The sequence below is a fragment of the Crocodylus porosus genome, unplaced genomic scaffold (genome assembly GCF_001723895.1).
Source record: "Crocodylus porosus isolate Cpor-Errol unplaced genomic scaffold, CroPor_comp1, whole genome shotgun sequence".
NCBI classification, from domain to species: Eukaryota; Metazoa; Chordata; order Crocodylia; family Crocodylidae; genus Crocodylus; species Crocodylus porosus.
The window spans coordinates 5708017-5729935 of NW_017728912.1; the positions used below are offsets into that span (position 1 = coordinate 5708017).

Here is a 21919-nt window from a genome sequence, read left to right on the forward strand (position 1 = left end):
ACCAATTTCCAAGAGAAGTGGTGCTGGCTCCTACCCTGGGGGTTTTTAAGAGGAGGTTAGATGTACACCTTGCTAGGGTCGTTTGACCCCAGTACTCTTTCCTGCCATGGCAGGGGGTCAGACTAGATGATCTGCTCAGGTCCCTTCCAATCCTAGAAACTATGAAACTAGTGGTTTTCAGTCCAAACTTTAAATAAGTTATACTTAAAGGATTTTAGAAGAAATGTGTACAAGACCTATAAAAGCATTTACAGTTTCGTAAGTGTTTATCATGTATATCATATATATTGTACATCAGAAAGCACTGATACAGTATTTTAAGTACACAATGCCATAATTCTTGCTATCCACCATAACTTAAACAGAATCACACTTCCAGTGCACCAAATGGCTGAGTGAAAATTAAGAGTTTTAGCCTTCTTCTTCAGTTCAGTATTTGGTGGTTCCAGGTCATTCTGTAGTTGTGTTGCTGGTATGTGTTTATCTAAAAGATGGGTCTGGCAGTGACTTGAAGGAAGATTGTGAATGTTTCTTCAGATGGAATATAAAATTGGCCAGTAGGCAAGTCACAGTATCTTGGATCATTTTCAACTGCCATGTCTGCCCTTGCCATTTAAAATGTCTGATGTATGTGTATATATAATAGTAAATGATCTGCTGCTAATATTGTATCATGAATGCCAGGAATGTGGTATAATATAAATGAAAGATATTTGCTTTTTCTAGTGGAACCATACTCATATTTTCTTCACTTTAATCATAATGGTTCCACCAGTGAACAAAAAATTAATAAAGCTCACATCCTGCAAGTAGATTGGCCAGTGTGGAACCCTGATGACGCATTTATAACCCTGAACTGATGTGTTATTAAAGCATGTAATATACTTTAAGTAATAAACTCAGACATGAAAATGATTGCTGGTCTCTGGTCCTGCATTTTGCTTGTGTGTTTATGAAGTTCAAGGTGCTGATCCTAATCTTACTAAGTATGTAAAGTATAAATATCCTTGCCACAGCAATTGATTTTTCTCTTTCTAAATACTGACAGGAATTAATCAAATGTAATCATTGACAAACATAAAACAGCATGTAAACAGATTTTAATTTCAGAAAATTTAGAATTTACAAATGTAAAAATTATCCAAACAATAGCCTAGAATGTTTCTAATTGAAGTAAAACTGTATTTTGTTGTCTTGCATAAATGTTGGGCAGAACATTAATTGCATCATTTTTGGCAGATAGTTACTAGTTTGTTAGAGGTTATAAAGTTAAAAGGGCTAGTTCATGCTAATAAGTTGACAAGATAAAAGCTTATGTTGATTTAAATACATAAATATTGTTCTAAACTCTTTCATGTTATGGAGATGTTCTGCAAGATAATACATAGGTATGTTTTCCCATGTGTTTCTTACAGCCCCAAAAATTGATTGTACATGATCAATGATAACAGTCTTGTTGCAAGTGTTTTAATACTACAGCTACTACAAGGATGTCTAGATGGCAAAGACAGAGCATAAAACTGCTCTTATAACGCATGAAGGAGTCTTACAAATGCCCCAGGGACCCAAAGTGTTGAAGTCTGCGTAGGCACTGTTGTAGGAAAAAGCCCGTATGTGGACTCTTAAAATGGAGTCAGATTCTCTTCAGTAATTCTATTGGATGTTACTACCTCAGACCTGCTGTTTTACTGAGATCAACACAAGGAGCTATGATTAATTTAAGAATATGGGGCATTTTGAGTTCCCTGCGGAATGCCTATTGCGTGCATGGGGTAAGCTACAAGTTCTGATGAAAGTTCCTGTACCAGTTATTGCATCTCCATGGCATTACTTTAAAAGTTTGCTCTATATACAACTAGATTTCACTGAAAAGGGCTAAAACCAAAAGGCCACAATCCTGGAACATGTACTCGTAAAATGAGGTGCAGATTGACTTTAATCAATCTTTACAATCTTAGATTTTAACTGGTCTTTGGACTAACTCATGCTTGACATCTTGACATTTGTGAGCAGTTGAGCAATTATATCTATTATCATCTATGAAAAGAGATGGAAATGATTTTTCCCAATTCTGCTTTATCTGTAATGACACTCCTTTTCTTTGAGGGTGCTCAACAGCTGTTGTTCCCATTTCAAATGTGGTTACCTTAAAACAGAGTTTATCAGAGAATATAGGCTTCACAACCTTGATTTCCCTCTAAGAAATGCATGTGTTACTGTAGATGGGCAATAGACTTAAATCATCTAATCTGAAAGTTGCCAATGACATGACAAAAAGTCCATATGCTGATCCATTGCTTTGAAACTTTGTCTCAATTCAGTCTCTGTCCCTGATTCAGGATAAGTCTCTGTGCAAGAATGCCAGGTTCTTTTCTCCTTCCCAATCTCCTTTCCCTATTACTTTCCTTGTATCCAAAGATTGCAGTGACACATCAGGCTTTCAGAATAGTTTTTAACTAGAGAAATAGGGCTAAAAGTGATCTCTGATCTCTTTTGGTTAGCTGCTAGGAGCAGGCACGAAAAACTGCTGTGCCTCATAGAAATCTGAAATACGGCATTTGCAATGCAGGTAGAAGGTAGATGGCAAGTGCTAGTTTTAAGACCCAGCAATGAAACAGTAGAACCATCAGCACTTATCTGGTTGCAACGCTGAGTTACTGCTCAGAGCTAAAGAGCTGTCTTGCATACATATTAAAACATTTTTTGTCGTTTTACATAATATAGGATTAGGGCACATTTTACCTTGGTGAATTAGCATGCATCTTTGGAAGTAAAAGCTAAATTAAAATGTCAGGTTTTTTGTTTGTGCAACATTTTCCCCCCCAAAATTTTAAAAAGTATTTTCTTATGTTTGCTTTCATGAATACTGAAAAAATGTTATATTTTTTTCCCTTCAAACTGTATGAACACATCTAGTCTTGCTGCTTATTCCATGAAAATTGTGTTGTATGCACATGCATGCTGTAGAAAAGAAAGCATTTCAGTGACAAATGGTCACTGAACTGAAGAACTGTTGTGAGGAAGAGTTGTCTACTAAAGAAATTGGAGATAAAGAAAAAAATTAAATAATGTACTAGATTTATTAGCACTAGAAACTAGAGATTTGGGGGAAAAACAAGAAGTTTAAAGAAATATGGAAGATAATGTTGTCACAGTTCACAAGGGTATTGGCCTAGTGGGTAGAGCAGGAGTGAGGACAAGCAGGGTTGCTGGGATGAACTAGGGATTGGGAGCAATCAAGACCAACCCAAGTTCTAAACTGAAGCCCAGAGTCTGAAACCAAACTGGAAGATTAACTAGAGATCAGAGATCAGGAAGTAAACCAAGGTCAAAGAGAAGTCCAAACACTGAACCAGAGGGTTAATTAGGCATAGAGGCCACAGAGGAGTTACCAGGACAAGAGCTGCGTAAGGACTGGCAACCATTAAATTGTGCAGCCAAGCTCTGGTGCTGAAAAGGTTCTTTAAGAGCAGACATGAAACCAGTCAGAGGGAAGGAGCTAGGGCTCAGCTAGCACTGGTTAGTTCTTTAGGCTCAGTTACTCTGGCTGCAGGGAAGAAGCCTCACTTAGGTTATTCATAGATGCTAGGGTCGGAAGGGACCTCAACATCATCAAGTCCGACTCCGTGCCTTGGCAGGAATGAGTGCTGGGGTCAGATGACCCCAGCCAGATGCTTATCCAGCCTTCTCTTAAAAGACCTCCAGGGTAGGGGAGAGCACCACCTCCCTTAGAAGCCCGTTCCAAATTTTGGCCACCCTTACTACGAAGAAGTTTTTCGTGATATCTAGCCAAAATCTGTTCTCTGTCAGTTTGTGACGATTGTTCCTTGTTACCCCAAGAGGCGCCCTGGTGAACAGAGTATCTCCGATCCCTTGCTGCATCCCCCTAATGGATTTGTAGGTGGCCACAAGATCACCTCTCAGCCTTCTCTTGCGAAGGCTGAAGAGATCCAGGTCCCTCAGTCTCCCCTCATAGAGCTCGTCTTGTAAGCCCCTAACCATATGAGTGGCCCTCCTCTGGACCCTCTCAAGTCTATCAACATCCTTCTTGAAGTACAGCACCTGAAACTGGACGCAGTACTCCAACTGCAGTCTGACCAATGCCGCACAGAGAGGAAGTATCACCTCCTTGGTTCTATTTGTCATGCATCTACTGATGCATGATAAAGTGCAGTTAGCTTTGCTGACAGTTTCATTGCACTGACGTCTTATGTTCATCTTGGAGTCCACTAGGACTCCGAGATCCCTTTCCGCTTCTGTGCTGCTGAGAGGGTCACTTCCCAGCCAGTAGGTATGCTGGATATTTTTCTGCCCTAGGTGCAGCACTCTGCACTTATCCTTGTTGTATTGCATCCTATTGTATACTGCCCACTTTTCCAACCTGTCCAGGTTTGCCTGCAGTCGTTCCCTACCCTCAGGAGCATGCACTTCACCCCACAATTTAGTATCATCCACAAACTTGGATAGAGTACGCTTCACACCCGCATCCAAATCACTGATGAAGATATTGAAGTCTACAGGTCCAAGGACTGAACCCTGCGGGACTCCACTACCTACATCCTTCCAGGTCGATACCAACCCATCTACTACCACTCTCTGGGTGCAACTGCTAAGCCAAGTTGCCACCCACCAGACGATGTAAACATCTATATCACAGCCTCTTAATATATTTATGAGAATGGGATGAGTCACCGTATCAAAGGCCTTGCTAAAATCCAAGAAAACAACATCCACCTCTACTGCATCTAAGCATTTTGTGACCCTGTCATAAAATGAAACCAGATTGGTCAGGCATGATCTACCTACTACGAGTCCATGCTGGTTTCCCTGCTGCATTATTTTTCTCACTGGACTCCCACAAATATGATCCTTTGTAATCATTTCAAAGACCTTACCAAGGATGGAGGTGAGACTGACTGGCCTATAATTACTCAGATCCTCCTTCCTCCCTCTTGAAAATAGGGACCACATTGGCCCTTTTCCAGTCCTCCGGGACCTGACCCAAGCACCACGAGTGCTCCAAAAGGCCGTGCCAGTGATTCTGCTATGACACCGGCCAATTCCTTCAGTACTCTCAAATGCAGCTCATCTGGGCCTGCTGACTTGAACACAGCCAGTCCATCCAAGTGATTCTGCACCAAGTCAGCATTGACAGTTGGTGGGCTGGTGTCCCTGTGATGCCCATTTAAGAACTCATTAGCAGACTTTTCTTGACCCCTTTTCAGGAACACAGAGGCAAAAAACTCAATGAATATCTCAACCTTATCCCCCCTGTCTGTCACTAATTGCTCCTTTTTGTTCAGTAGGGATCCTATGTTGCCCAGTGCCTTCCTTTTACTCCCTACATATTTAAAAAAAGATTTTTTGTTCTCTTTAATTTGTGTTGCCAGCCTCAGCTCTTTATTTGCTTTGGCTTTTCTGTCTTCCTGCAAGTATGGGCCAAGTAGGTTTACTCCTCCTTGGTAGGAGTATACCTACGGCTTAGCAGGGCCAGGTTAGTTCACTGGGTTCAGCTGACCCACTAAATCAAACTGCAGAGCATAAGCCGCACTTAGCCTAGTCCCGACAGACCTAAAGAAAACATTTTTCTTAATCATATATTACTTCACAACATCAGTATTAGAGTGAAATACTACACCAGAATTGCTGTGTTCTCTCGTGTTCTGGTTAAGTGCTGTACTGCCCTTTCCTTTTGGCTCTTCTGTTGGGATTCTTTCACTTTCTTCTAAAAAGTGGTTCTTCTGTGTCCAGATCTTAGGGGCTACAGTGAAGTCCATACTCAACTGAAATCAGGTGTTTTTCAGTTGGCTTCAGAAAGTCAGAATATCACACCTGGTCTCTAGAACTGTAGCCTGACATACGGTCTTTTAAGGTAGTTTTAAAATTGGCTAAGTTTTGTAGACCAAGGTGTGGCCCTGATGAGTGGTGTGGGATTGGTCCATGGGCCAAATGAACGGTTTGGGGCTGGCCTGCGAGCTGGATCAGGCCCATGGAAACTTCCCCTGCCCCCCAGTGCCAGATCTGGTGACCACTCTGTCTGGTCCAGGGTGTAAGCCACGCACAACACTCAGGCCACTCTGTGATGCAAGCTGCATGCAGCATCGGTACGAAAGTTTGTGCTGTGTGTGCTGCAGTCCCAGACCAGCCAGAGCAGGATCCACATGCAGGAGGTGTCTTGGACTGGCCTCAAGCTACATGCAGTATGGTCCTGGAGCACATACCATGTGTAATGCAGGTCCCAGGGCCAGTCCAGCATGCACCATCTGTGACATGAGTTAATTTGTGACCCAGGGTCAGCACTGGGGGCCAGATGATGTGGCTTCAGGAGCCAGATGCAGGCCACAGGCAGTGTCTTTGACTCCTCTGTTATAAATCATTCACAAAATTACTTTCTAAAAGAAAAAAAAACTACTTTATTGTAGGTTTCTTTTGTTTGTTTTTCCAACAGTTCCCACTGAATTAAAGCAACATAGGCAAACAGTAATAATTTTACAAAACTTCACATAATATGTAACCTATTTGGATAACTAGTTTTCATAGATTATTAAAAATGCATACATAGTTACTGCTGTCTCCCACATTACATATTCTTCTTATTCAAATTCAATTACATGCTCTCCAAATCTTTTTCTTTCCTCCAAAAACTCGAGAACTGTTCCTTAATTCAGAAATGTCATATAGTGAAAAAATGCCTTTTTTGTTTCTGATCACCAAAAAACAATAGATTTTAACTCTAATTTGGTTATTTTGGTGTCACAATTCCCTTTCATAGAGGCAACTTGTTATTAAAGTCTCCTTGACAAAAGTTAATTACTATTCATGCTACCATTCATAAATGTAGGCCATATCTTCTAAATAGTTTCCAAAAAGTTCCTGTCTGGAAACTGGTGAAAACTCCTAATTCCAGTACCATATGCATTTCACATGACAGAAAAGCAGTTCATGTAGAGCGAGTTAAATTTTTTTGTTTGTTTTTATTATGTTTTTAATTGCAGGTGGAAGCTGCAAGGAAACAGTACAATATACAGATTTCTCGACTATCAGAAGAACTTACTGCTCTCCAAATGGTACAAGTCCAGACATTGTTGAAAATATTCCTGACCATCAAAATGTTTGAATTCCTGTTTATATTCTAATATGCTCCCTCTTATAGTTATCTAATTGCTAATCTAAATCTAGAGAGACTTGAACAAGTTGTTTGAGACCCTCAGTAGGGCATTTAGATGTCAGTTGTCAGCAGCCATGAAATGCCAGTTCTGTTTTTTAAATGAAAATGTATTTTAAATTATAAAAATGATTTTTTTTTTTATAAATTAGCATAAAGTTACAGTTCTTCCTATTCTTGTTCTACAGTGTCATAACTTTTCAGGCTGCCTGGAATCTGCCTCACACAGCCAGCTTCTTGCAGTGCAGCAACTTCCTACTTAGCTGCCTGCCTACGCAGCAAAGTTTGCCTGCTGCGATTTCCCCTTAAAGTAACAGGAATCTTTGGATCCCTGATACAGGGCTCTTTCAGTTGTTTATAACTGTCGGTCTTCATATGGACTGAAATATTTCAGTTTTGATCTCTCCATGAAGAGGCATTTTTTAAAGATTCAGCAGAAAGGGTCTGACTGATTTCAGGTACAAAGAGGAAAAATAGTCAGTAGAAAACAGTTGCAACTTAGACAGTTTTGCACCTGATTGGTTTGGGTAAGGAATTTGAAATACTATTTAGAGGTAGCACTTGATTTAATGCTTACCTTTTGTTGATTATATGAAAATCAGTTGGTTTGGAGTGCTTAATTTGATATAGAAAAATGTATACCTAGAACAACAGGGTTTTCCAAATCTGTTTTCTTGCTTCTGTAAGGTGATCCTTTTGGTGCCGTATCTACTCACTCGCAGACTGTAGTTTATAAGAACCTTTGCATCCAAAAAAATTCTGTTAGTCTGTTTGTATATAAGACATTGCAGTCTGTCCTCTAGCTAGTAGTTTCAGATAGTGGCATTTAAGTATCCCCTGTCTTATTCAGTATATAAATTAGATAGTACCCAGTGAATTTATAAGGATTACAAATATAGCTTGGCTTTCTATAGGAATGTGGAGAAAAGCAGAGTCAAACAGAACGGGCTATTAGAGAGAAGCGAGCAGTGGAAGAAGAACTCGAAAAGGTAAGAAAGAAAATTGCACATTTGCACTTCAAATTTTTTTTATTGTTTTATTAAATTAGCTTATGATATATTTTACTATTGTTTTTCTCCTGAGTAATACCTGTTAAAGCAAGGTGAACAGTATACCATGATGCCTGTGTTTTGCCCTTTTTAGATTTTTATTTTTAATTTTTCTTTTTAATTTCAGGGTTTGGATTTAAAATTAAATAAAATGGATTTCATATTCCATTTTAGAGATATAGTAAATAAACTGTGAGCAATGGCTCTGAGATGATGTTCCTAAACCAGTAAATGGCTGCTTAACATATTTATTAGGTTCCTGTTAGCTTCATTCAGGTTATGACAAACAGTAGTAAAACCTGTTTACAAATATTTGAGAAGTGTAAAAGCTGGGGAGTAGGAGAAAAATGTTTAACATAATCCAGTGAGTAAAAGTAGGAGCAGCAGTTGAAACTAAAGACCACATATCAAGAAAATTAACTGACTACAAGATCTATAAAACTATTATCTTAGTAGCAGTTGTAATGATGGAAATCCCATTATTTCAACTACTAAAACTGCATGGAACAAAGACAGCAATAGTATGCTGATAGCCATTCATGTGATTAAAGTAAGATATTTACATGAAAGCCTTGTCCACAGATATACCGTGAAAACCAAGGAAATGAATATGATTACAGAAAACTGGAGGAACTGCACCAAAGATGCCTAAGAGCAGAAAGTGCAAAAGATGACCTTCAACTGAGTCTGCAGTCAGCACAAAACAAAATGAAGTATCTGGAAATGAAGTGAGTAACAGATGTTTTACAGATTAGGATTTCACTAAATATTCCACCTAATCTTCAAGTGTCATAGCATATAATGTTTTTAAGCAGCAGGAAGAAGAGTAGTAGGCTTCTTATTGTTATTCTTGTTTAATTGTAACAGCATTACTACTGTAGTAATATAAGCGGGAATAACATTGTTTAGAATTCAAGACAAGATCAGAACTGTTCTATAACACAGAGAAAATAGAAAAATGAAGTCAACTTTGTAACTAATAATCTTAATATGCAGTATTATCTGTTTGGAAAAATCACTTTATGTAAAAAATGCAGAAGAATTGCTGCATTCTGTATTTACTAGAATTATTGTCTAGTAAATTAGGCTAGTTCCTTTTTGGTATTACACTTGCAGTACTGAGAGTAAGTTCTTTGTACTGAACAACTGAAGAAGAGTATTTTTTTTTCCAGATTTTTATTTTTCTCACAGCCTTGTCTCCTCCTCTCCTGAACAACTACTCAAAACCTCTACCAGGGGGTTATTTAAGGTAGCACTCTACCTTAAAGAAGTTCTCCCTGTAAAGCACTGTGACCTGCCCTCTGACACTTTAAGATTTGTGATGTGCTAAGTGTTGTTTCTTCCTAAGGTTCATCTGTAACATGAGTACATTTTTTCCTCTAATGGCTTTGTGACCTTATTCTCTTGTACACTCACCTTTTATTCAACAGTCTCTTGCTTCACTACCATTTTTTCTTCCCCCAGTAGGGGAGAAGTGTGTCTGTATTAATTGGCTTTAAGGCTATTCTCTTCAAAATGACTAAATTCAAGGTCTTCTGGCCTCTGACAAGGAGTTGAAGGATAGGACCTTTTCTGCTTCGGAAAGAGGAGACAGAGGGTAGGCTGTAGGAACTAACTTCCAGTCAGTTCCTAGCCAGGATGTGCATTGAAACAGTTGAGCTGGTAGCAAAGGAAAAAAATCTACTTTTCCTCTAAAGGAAGTATTCCCATAGTTTGTAGAGCAACAGGATAGGTTCACTGAAGCCTTCAGACTTTCTCTATTAATCTATTTGAAGGGTCATCCGTCTGTAGTTTTTCTGAATATTTTGAGTTGCCTACCTGACAAGGTAGATGTGGAGTTTGGTAAAAAGTGTTACAGAACAAGATACGCTCAGAAATCTGTAGGTTCCATTTTAATTCTCCCTGAATAGACTGAATCTTTTTTTTACCTGGATTAAGAGAAGGAAATTGTCTTTGGTAAGTTTTCATTCTAGAACCATTCCTGTCAGATAGTCTGAACGTCCCACAGAGTACTACATTATGTTTTATTTGGCTGTGGCTTAGGTAGCAATTTGAAATCCCTATATTTTACATCAAGGTTCTCCTGCAGATGGTGTGAAAGAAGTAGCACTTAGAAGCTTTGTGAGCTTATTGTTCTGGATAGTACTTGCTTCAAACATATGACAAGGTTAGGCTCCAAGCAAGTATTTTGTGAAGACTGTGTGAATGGAAGGTGCTAGAATGAAAAGTCACAAGATAAAGAGCATTTTCCTCTTCTCTCCTGGCCTATGATACCCCTTACTCTAAATCTGAGTAGGCATGACATAGAGGTGTTTCAAGCATGCTTGAGAGAATTGGGCTGCTAGCTATAGTACCATTTTTGAAGCTAGAGCAAAGAGTTGTGAAGCCCAAGTGCTCACAAGCGATTGAAAGAGAAGTGGATGTTTTATAGCAGAGAGCAAAATACAGCAATGTTCAGAGAAGCTTGATGCATCTTTTACCACTTAAAATGGGAGCTCTGTTTCCCCTGGGTAAGGGGATTACTTGATTTTTTTAGTGGTGTTGTTTTGGGTATTTTTTTATATGCTAATATATTTCCACCCCTTAGGCTAGGTCTGCAATTGTTTCTGGATTAAAAGAATGAAATACTGCTACAGACTGTATAAATCTAATCTAGTGAACATTACATTCAAATGAAGCATTTTCAGAGTTTTCTTTCTTCTAAGGTATGAGCTGTCCAAGTTACAAACTTAGAAATATGTTTCAGCCATATTTCTACTGAAACTACTGTGCACCTACATTCAGAATGAAATTCATCCCCTTTTAGTCTTTTCTACTGTCTCTCCCCTAATAGGTAGCATCAGCCTTTGGATCCATCTCAAGCCTGTACCTGCCAACCATCTATACAACAAACTGTTTTGCTCAGTCCCCATCAGCAAGCCAGCTTGACCCTGCCAGCCCTGCTGAAATTCCTAGCCTTGCTTCCTAGCCTGCCCCTTTCTGCACTTATTATCAAATGGCATTAAGGTTTTGGGCACAGGGTGTTTTCCAGCAACAATATCATGACTTCTAGCCCTTCTGTACCTACATGGTTTCACTGCATGCCTATAAACAAGCAGAGAGGCTGCTCCAATGCACTGTAATTCCAGCATATTGGAGAAGACTCGATTAATCGAGTCTTCTGGAGCATGGCAATTACTGTGCTCCAGCAGCCTTTCACGTCCTGTGTGTCAGCATCCCTGTGCTTCAGAATGGCAGTGGGGGGTGCTTTAGCTAAAGCTAATTTGGCAAGCTTTAGATAAAGCACCCCCACTGCCGTTTTGAAGTGCACAGGGACACTGATACACAAGACGCTCCAGGCGCTTTAGTTAGAGCGGCACTTGGAACTGCTCTAATTAAAACTTCTCTTTCTTTCCCTCCCTGGAGTATGTATATAAACGCCCACTGTTTATAATCGTAGACAAGAACCAAATATTCTGCAGATCAATTTCTAGAAAAGCTTTGCTTGAGAAATAGGCTGCATGTTGTGGATAGCTCTGGTGTGAACTACAAGGTCTGATATGAAAGGGAAAGGGCTTCTCACATGGCTCAGAATAGTTGTGGCCTGGTTCAAGATAGACCCTGTATATCACTGTAGCCATGCCTCTTGTAATCCCTTCACAGAGTTCCTACATCAAAATGGGTGAAGTCTCTACACCCTCTATGCCAGTTCTCAATAAGTCAGCAGAGAGGAGAAACATTTAGGGTATACCAGGAAATTTGCCATGGTAATTCAAAGTCCAGAAACAGATAGACTAATACACTGTGAATGATTGCTCTTTTTTGGTATATGTCGTTATATAAATTGTTTCGTTGCAGAAAGTCTTTACTATCACCTTATGCTTGCTCCTTTGCCGCAGACATGTTTGCCTTCATCAAACCTGCACAGAAAATCCATATTTTATAGTGCTATCAAAGCAAAAAATGTGGTTAGTACTGGACAGTACTTCACCTAAAAAAGATGGGATCACTCAGGAGTGAAGTAGAAATCGGAAAGTGAGGATTGTGTTGGTATTTGATATCAAGTTTGTGGTAGGAATCATAAGTGACATGGGAAAAATAATAGGGAATGTTATAGGGCAAAAGTAAAGCTGTAATATAGCAAATGGGAACAATATATCGGAAGTCCAAGTTTCAGAGCTGAGTGAGTTAATAGGTCTTCTGAACTTTCTACCTCAAGACTCTTGCATCAAGACTTAGTTCAACATCCTTTATATTATGGCTCAAAAATACTCATCTTTAAATGTAGTTTGTTTAACAAAAGCATGTCTTGTTTATTGGAGATGGAGAGAGTAAAGTTAATTTTCTGTGATCACTTTACTGAGAAAAAAGAACATTTTAAATTTCAACTAAATATTCATGCTAAAGTTTGATCCTCCTTATTTTTCTTGAATATTGACCCTGCTGGAAGTTGGAAAAAATATTCAAAGCATGAAGTCTCACACACTAGAATTCACATTTGCCAGTCTTAACAAGTAAGTCAGTGTTAAGCATTATGCATTTTAAACATGAGAATTCTGCCTTCTAAATATAAATTTCTTAATTGAAAGCCATGGACAAAAGATAAGGATACTCAAAAAGATAAAGACTGACTTTACCTTCTGATTAAGTGAGAATCGATTGTTTTTTTCTAGCACTGAGGAAGAGATATCTCGTTGCCAGGAAATGGTTCGTAAGTTGCAAAGCATTCTGGATTCCGAAAGAGAAAAGTCTGGTTGTGTCAGTGAACAAAGGCTACGACTACAGCAAGAAAATGAACAGTTGCGAAAAGAAATAGAGGACTTGAAGAAATTTGCCATGGAGGCACAAAAAAAGGCTAAACTCAAGGTACTATAAAAAAAGTAATAATGGATGGACTTGAATTTATAATTGCCTCACTCTGAGAATGGAATTCATTAACCCAAATCAGATGTTTGAGATCCCTGTACAGCAGAGGTGCTCAAGCTTTGGCCTGTGGGCCAAACGTGGCCTGTGAAACTACAGGGCTCCCCACAAGTTGGGAAATTTGGTGGCAGGGGAGTAGTCGCAGTATTGCCACCCCTTCTCACTGCCAAAATCGCAAACCCACACTCCCTTTTTGCTCCCCCCTGCAGGACCAAGCCATACCCCCTTCTCTCCACCTGGCCAGGTTGGATGGGGGACCAGGTCACAGCCTCTCCCCCCTATGGGCCCAGGTTGGGGCTGTCCCAAGCCCCCTTCCACCATGCAGCAACCCATCACCACCCCATCTCATGCCCACCCAACCCTGGCTGAGCAGCTCTTGCCCCCGCTCTCACCATGGGGGGGCGTTGATCTGTCCCCCCCTACGCCCCTTCTTCCCCCTCCCTTTCCACCACACGGACTCACCAGCTGGAGGCAACTGTATTGGAAATCAGATCAGTATCGCCAATATGCCTCCTTAAATATTGGGTATTGGTATCAGCCCCCAAAATCTCTATCAGTGCACCCCTAGATGTAAGCCTTTCCCCAAGAGTCTTACATTTTAATGGTACTTCCACATGGCAACCCAAATGTAGATCTGTCCAAGCTAGCTGTCCAGATACTGATAAGAACACAGCTTCTAGCAGCACAGGGTTCAATATAGTCTGCAAAATCTGCCCTCCATCCCGGGTAGATACTTAGGCTTGCCCAAGCTGACCTCTGTGCTGTTATGTTACTGGTACCTGAACTAGGTAGTTTAAAGTTAATTTGGCTATATCTATTTCAACTGCAGTCATACCTTTAAATTTGAGGGGAGAAAAAATAAAATTACTTGTAGAACACAACTAAATAAAGACAGAGTAACAGCTCCATTATCCTTTATTTTTAAGTCTACTACATGTTTGAATTGGTTTTAGGCAAATATTTCTGTTTGAGAGAATAAGTAGAATTTGGACACATTGATTTTGTATTATGTGGACATATTCTAGATAAGCACAATGGAACATGAGCATTTAGTGAAAGAGCACGGATTTGAGGCCCAACTGAAAGAGCTAGAAGATGCTAACCAAAATTCCACTGGTGAACTGAGACGTCTTTTGGTAGCTCAGCAAAAAGCAACAAACCGCTGGAAGGAAGAAACAAAGAAGCTGACAGAAACAACAGAGACCAGGATTAGTAACTTGAAGTAAGTTAATTCTTGTTAGTGTTTTTCTTTAATTAGTTGCACTGTTCAGTTTTGGTCATCATTATGAAACTGTACATGTTGTGGAAATAAAGGATAGTGAGCAAAACATCCAGTCCAGAGAAAATGTTGCATTTTCTGCAGACCAACAAAAGATGCTGCAAAAGCAATGTTTGGAAACTTCTCGCTCAGTGTCTGCACTGTTCCAAATTTAGACAGGCAAATATAGAAATTAGAGCTTTCTACCTCAACTAAGGTACTACACTATTGTGTACGTTTGACATTTTATTACAGAGAATAGCTGTTACGTTTTTTTTCTTTCCAAGTAAACTGTCATGTTTTAGGAAACTTGAGCTCTGGTTTATGAAATTTTCTATACAGTAGAACCCAGTTCCTTCTCGGGGCTAGATTCCTAACCAACTAGCCAAGATGAGGGTTTGCAAACTAACAGGGAATGCCTTTGTACCACACAAAAGACCTGCACAGGACAGATGAGCAGTGTCTCCCTAATTCAGCAAACTCCCTAATTAAGCAAGTTATAAACCACTTGGATACGAAAAATCCAGGTTCCACTATATTTTACACTTCTTGAAGTTACCCTCCTTAAATTCTGTTGCAGGTTGTCACTAAATTTTAAGAAAGCTCTGAAAAGCATTGCCTGTTAAAGGCCACATGGGTATTGTCTTCTGATACCAGGTGTTCAAAGATGAGGTTATAAAAGCATCTTTTGAATCCATTCAGTTCAGTTTCTGTCTTTTCTGGATAGATATAATTTTAATTTTAGAGGAAAAGGTTCTTGTTGTTAAACAAAATCACGTCTGTCAGACTCATATGGCAATCAGAAAGTTAATTCTGACAGATACTTTTGAAGGTTAATCTTACAGCTCATCTTAGTACTTCCACTGTTAGCAATAGTAGAACTGACTATACCCTGTTAGTTCCAATACTGCTATTAATAGGATTTGGAAAGTAGACCTATTTGCCCAGTGAGTTGCCTATATTATCTGCAGGTAGGTACAAGAAGTGGCAACTCTTAATTTCTAAATACCTATCCCAGCAACTAAGTTAATTGCTATATATATTGTTTCTCCTTTTTTTGGCTACATGAAAATATTAACAACTGGATTTATCAGTTCAGCAAACAGATGTATTACGTATTCTGCATTTATCTAGGCCTTGTTCTTTAACACATGGTGTTATCCGCCCAACCTCTCAAGAACATTTTACATGTTCCTAAGATTTTAAAAATACAGAAAACAAGGAGAAAGTCTGAATGGCACCTTTTTACTTTCTGTGTGTTACTGATTACAGTCCATTCTCTAAGCAGTTACAAGGAAGTATACTGGGCTATGTTTTCATTGTGGATAAGATGCATTCAGTTTTCACATTAGGAAAATGGGTAGGATACACAAAACACAGGAAGTTAAAATTCCTTTATATAGCTTGTTTTACTTCCTGAAATGCAGGATATATTCAAATATTCATAATAATATGTAATAATGTATTTCTTCCTTAGGAAGACAATTATGAAATTACAATGCTGTATTTATTTGCTTACTAACATACACCTTTTCCTCTAAAATTAAAGGGCTTGTCTTCAGTGACAAAAGCTGATTTTTATTCACTGGAATGGGGAGGAATAGAAGCAAACAGATGCTGTGCTCCTTGTTTCTGGCCCCAGCAACCAGAAAGGGTGGAGTCCTACGTTAACCCTCTCACAGCTGTAGCTTTTGGCTGAGCACTGTAGCTTGTGCTTCAGCAGCTGAGCTGGCTCAAGGCAAGTGAGCAGCTGCATGTAGTATGTTGTATTTTGATGAAGCTTGTGGTGTGGAAACAACCCTTCATAATTTACAGGAATTTATATCAAGAGCTAGTTACACGAAAGAAGTAACAGTCCTGCTACTGTCCCTACAAGAGTTGGGGGCCTAGCCTTGTTGCTGCCTTGCCATGCCAGGAAGTTCCTTCTACCTCACTCAGACTTTCCAGAGTGTCACTCTGAGTATCTCCACAGTGACACTCAGGGTTTCCAGGAGGAAAATTTTTTTTTTCTATGTTATGCTCCCAGAAACAAGATATGTGTTTTATTTTGGGGCATATCTTATGTAAGAAAATGCTGTGTAAAGCATAGACAAAAGTTTGTGTTTCAGGTATTGTGAAACTTCAGTTTTCCTTTAACAAGGTGTTAAAGGGGAACATTAAAATGTGAAATTTACAAGATTTCCACTTTGGAATAACTATTAAATGTGTCACTTGTAAGGCTATTTCTATTGTACAAGAGCCAAGTTAACGTCTCACTATTTAGGATGAGTTTTTGTAAATTGGCAACTGGGAGTAGAGGAAGCATTTAAGACTGGCCAATGAGTAGTGAAAGGGTGTACACTGAGGGAGGATCAGCATATGTAATAGATTTCAAAGGAAAACAGCAGAAAAGGAAGGTGGCCAAATACCATAGCTTGAAGAGACAATGGAAAGGGAATGTTGGGACGTAAGAAGAAAGAAATGAAAGTTAGAACAAGATTTGTATCTGCAGCTGTCCATAAGGAGAAAGAAATAGGCTGAGAGGTTGAAGCAAGACCTACTAACATGTATGTAATTATTGGTTTTTGTTGTATATAGGGGTATGTCTGTTTAAAGTTTCTTGATAATATCAACATTATAATAGCTTTAGATAACTCACAGTGATTAGAAAGTTTTAGAAAGCCATATGATTTCTTCAGTTGATGGGGAATTTTGGGATGGCTATAGCCCACCCCATAGCCACCCCTCCCAGTGCTGCTGCTGCCACCCGCGCAGCCCCTCACTGGGAAGAGGCCAGTGCGTCCCCTGGCCTTGTGCCCAAAGCAGGCACCCCACCCTGTCCCTTATCAGTGACATTGGCCACAAAAATGTCCTGTTATTGGTGCCAATCCAATATGCGACTGATATATCAATGCACATCTAGTTTTAGAAGTTAAAAAAAGCTGCTTATGCAACAGCTTTACTAAAAACCATTCAAGATGTGTTTACCCTGCCATAGCTTGGGGATAGAATGCTGTTTCAAATCATTTTATTCTGATTTTACTTTTCATGGGGTAACTGTTATATACTTTTCTTAATCTGCCTGTGCTTCATTTTGGAAAGTTTTCCAGATTTTCTTACATAAAGTGTCTTTCTGAAAAAAAACTAAATTCAAAACTCACAGCTCTTCTATGAGCTATGTATCTTGTTTTTCAAGCTTTTATTAATTAACAGATTAGTATAGCTTTGACTAAATGTAATTAGTCAACTCTTGCAGCTGCTTTTTTATCGTCTTATGTCACTGTTTGACTACGGAAGAACAATGGATGTAGTGTTTCAAAGCAAAGTAAGGTTACACAATTAAATCTAGGCTATATCCTGTCTTTCAAAAAACAAAGAAATGCTGAAACCATTTTTCACAGCTCAACATATGGGGTCATAACTAATGTTGGAGATGATCAAACAAAACTTTCAGTTTAAGGAGAAAAAAACAGCAGAAAGGGGGCATGTCTACACGTGCTTTACTGTGCAGTAGACTAATTTACTGCACAGTAAAGCTTCACCATCTAAACATGCACAGAAATTGGGCCAGTGTAGACTAATTTAGTGTAGACAGCACTGTCGGATAGTACCGTCAGATACAGGTACTATTAATTGCACGTGTAGGCACACCCAGGGAAAGTGAAATGACCAATGAAAACAAACACTTTGGGCATCTATACACATGCTTCGGCAGGGAGGGAGGTGCTTTAATTAGAGCAGCTCTGAGACTCACTCTAATTAAAGCACCCAGAGTGTCATGTTTATTCATCATCCCACACTTCAAAATGTCAGCGGAGGTGCTTGTACTAAAAATCATTGGACAAGCTTTAGTTCAAGCGCCCCCACTGCCATTTTAAAGCACGGGGACTCTGAATGGACATGACATGGAGGCTGCTGGGGTGCATTAATTAACATGCTTAGGTAGATTTGATTATCACATGTCGGAGCAGATGTCCAACATGTGTATAGGTGCCCTTTCTCTCTCAAAGCTATTATGAGTAGGACTAGAACATTAAAACATTTCCATAATGGATCAGAAGCTTCAATTGAAATCAAATTGCTGATGTTTATTATTTTTCAAAATAAACTGAAAAAAACATAACAAATAGTTTTTTCTTTGAACCTGCATGAAAAATGAATAGCCTGTTTTGAAAATGTCCTATTTGTGTATCAGGACTGTCCATATAGTAGTGTCTGGGAATATCCTGCAAAGATTTAACATCCCATTTACTGGTGTAATAGCTATTTCATCAGACAGGACTGCCTTGATGAGCAGAAGAGGAAAAACTCAGTTCTTTCCATATTAAAAGCTGTAAATCTACACACACTCCATGTGGAAAGCCTATATCATTTTGGCAGATGTTGTGTATTTAATACTAATACCAAGCGATTTCACCTTTTGGAGATGATTTCATAGTTTATGTTTATCATTCTTTCTCTGATCAGGTATTCTATGAAATATGTGGAAGGAATTATTTTAGATGTGATCTGAAAACAGTAACAATAGAAACTAATCGGAGTAATTTGCTAAAACAAGTTTGTCATTTAAACTTACATAAAGAACTTTGTTATTGCATCTATATTCTTTGTGATTGGTTCTCTGATAAGCTGACAAGTGCCATTACAATACTGGTAATTAGATATCATCTACAATGGTAAATAGAAAGCCAACTTAAATATTTTACAGGTTTTGCACTACCCTACAAAGGTATATAGTACAGAATGTGATTGATGCACAAATTAGCCATGGTGTTTATGAGAGAGAATTTCTGCAAAATAAAGTCTTTGTTGTATTATAAACTAACAGGTTTCATATGTTGATTTTAAAATATTAGTGTAATTATTTTGAGTGCAGATATCTTCTAGACATTCAAAACATCTCTTGTCAAGAACCAAGAAATATTGCAGGTTATTCAATCAAAAGTAAAATAATTTTGAGACAAACATCTCAGTGGTTTTGTAACAAAATCAGCAAGAACCTTAAGTAGAATAGTGGCAGAACTCCAATGTGGTAAAACACATTTTAAAACTGATCACCAGTTGGAAAGTCCATTTGAAATCAGTGGGCTTGGACTGAGCTGATATAATAGTCTTTCAGTATATTATGGTCTGACTGCTTATGGTACAAAATTAAGTAAGGTTTATGCAACTACAAGGAAAACCTAGCTTTCTTGAACATATATTAACCACCTTTACAGTAGCAGGATGTTGGTCACCGTGGTCCCCGCTGCTTTACCTGTGGTAGGTTAGGATGTTATGTCTTGTGTTGTGTCAGGGTTGACTGTGTAGTTTTGCTAAGAGGTTAGACAGTGGATTTGTATAGGATGGTTTGAATAGGGATAATTCTGCCTCAGGAAGGGGGTTGGACTATAGGACCTGCAGAGATCCCTTCCATCCCTACTTGTGTATGAGTCTGTATTTTAGAACATGTTTAATAGGCCTGTGGACAAGCTACGGCTTCACCCTGCAGGACGCAGAGGCAGGGCTGGGTGTGCTCCAGGCTGGGGCTAGCCTCCCAGAGCACAGCCCTGGCTCCACCCACCCTGTAGAGCACAGCCCACTGGTGGGGGACTGGGGTTAGCCTCCCAGAGTGCAGCCCGGCCCAGCCTCCCCTGCACATATCTGGGGGCACACGCCTGCTCCCATGCCTTCCAGGACCGGCAGTGAGATCTGCCAGAGGAGCCACCAGAAGAGCAGCTCCTAAACCAGCATCACGTGGTGGTGTGTAGTGGTGGAAGCCCCACTCCCTGAGTCCCGCCCTGGCTTGGCAACTTGGCTCAGCCCCAGCCTCAATCCCTCCCTCGCTGTGGAGGCATTGATCTGCACCCTCCCATGCCCCTTCCCTTCCCCCTCCATCCACCAAAACAGACTTACAACCTGGAAGCAGCTGTCCCCCACATCATGAAGTCAGAACCTGGAAATGGGGTCGCAATTTACAAAGGTTGTTAGTGCTGTTTGTCATAACTCGAACTGTCATAAGTCAAAGACTACCTGTATGGAAGGTCACCCCATCCTCCTCCCTCTTCTGAGTTTCTGGTTACTGCAAGCCTTCTGAATCTCGGAAGGCTTCCGATTCAATTCAGACCTTTTAATGGGTCTCCCGATTCAATTCAGATTTGGAGATTTGGCCGGCGACTCAGACTGAATCTCCTTCAGATTGAATCGGCTACTGAAGCTTCACACAACCCTAATGTTTAAACTTAATCTCATCTTCTTTGCTCACACCACACACAAACATTTATAAGCATGTATATGTGTGTGGATGTTTTGGTGGTTATGAATTGTAACTTGGAGATGAAGGTACTTAACTTTAGAATGCAAGAAAAATTAGGTTAAAAGCCAGAAATGTAGACGGACGTTGTGTCTTGTCTGAGTTCCCCTGCAGGTTGCAGTTATAAAAGAGGTAGTAGCGTCATAACATGTACAAATCAGATCCAGATGAAGACCACCAGTTTACTTGTGACTTGAGAGCATAAACCACATTTATCCAAGGTCTCCAGAGAGATGATGGATATATTATGATAATACGCTGCTTTTTTTTCCTTTCCAATCCTTGAAATATCAATTTAAGGAAAAAACGACACACAGTCATTTTGATTATTCCTTTTGATAGGCAAGGAATTAACACTTTCGCAAAGGAACTGAAAAAAGTAGAAAGTAGGAGCTAAGGTGATAGAAGTTTTCCTTAATTTTAGTGCATAGTGATAATAATTTAGGATTGCAGTCAGCAAAAAGCTGCTTTATTTTAATGTCTAGAACCAGCATTAGAACACTGATTCAGTGCACCATAGGCATAAATTCATTTATCTTTTTTTTAAAAATATGCATTTGAAATCCATTCAGTACTTGTGGACAGTGAATCAATGTGTGATAGATTGTATTGCAATTAGTCAAATTCACGGGAAGTTTAAAGACCCAGTGTCATCTCACGTTATCATTATCATTTAAAGGTAGGTGTACTTACTTTCAATAATTCCCTTTTCTTTTATGTTGTTACTTGAGACAGCTGCATAAAACGAGACATTTGTTCATAATCAGTCATCTGATCTTGCTTTTTGTGTCCTACTTTTAAATCCTGCCCTGCTGCTTGGGACATGTCACAAAATCAGTTTCTACCATTATGATCACAATGTTAAAAAAAATGTCACGAATTCACATGAAGAATAAGCAAGAGAAGCACATTATCTAATGAACAAAGATTCTATTTTGAGAACAGAAAATAAGGATGCTGTATAAAATTGCTTCTAACTATAATCTTTTGTTTTCCATAACCCATCAGCTAGTACTAAAGGATAAATTACCCAAGATTCTTTAAAAAGGGTTTAAAACAAAATGTCAATGGTGTCACAGTAACGAGGTAAACATTGTTTTTAACAAAATCACACAGTAGCATTTGTGACTTCTTCTGTAGAAACATATTCAATCTAATCACTATAAACTGTATTTAAATCAATTTGCATCATTACAGAAATTTAGGACCAAATCCTTCTAACACAAGGATGTGCAATATTACTCATCAAATTAGTCTTATGAAGACAGTGGTGT

At 39.2% G+C, this 21919-nt stretch overlaps 1 protein-coding gene across 1 annotated transcript in view; it reads left to right on the top strand.

Moving 5' to 3' along the window:
- SCLT1 (sodium channel and clathrin linker 1) overlaps positions 1 to 21919 on the top strand; it is an 83464-nt gene that overhangs the window by 48069 nt on the left and 13476 nt on the right. Inside the window, exons 13-17 of the mRNA XM_019533980.1 lie at positions 6996 to 7067; positions 8080 to 8154; positions 8797 to 8942; positions 12867 to 13059; positions 14142 to 14338. Of these exons, the coding sequence (XP_019389525.1) occupies positions 6996 to 7067; positions 8080 to 8154; positions 8797 to 8942; positions 12867 to 13059; positions 14142 to 14338 (683 nt within the window). The remainder of the gene's footprint in view (positions 1 to 6995; positions 7068 to 8079; positions 8155 to 8796; positions 8943 to 12866; positions 13060 to 14141; positions 14339 to 21919) is intronic.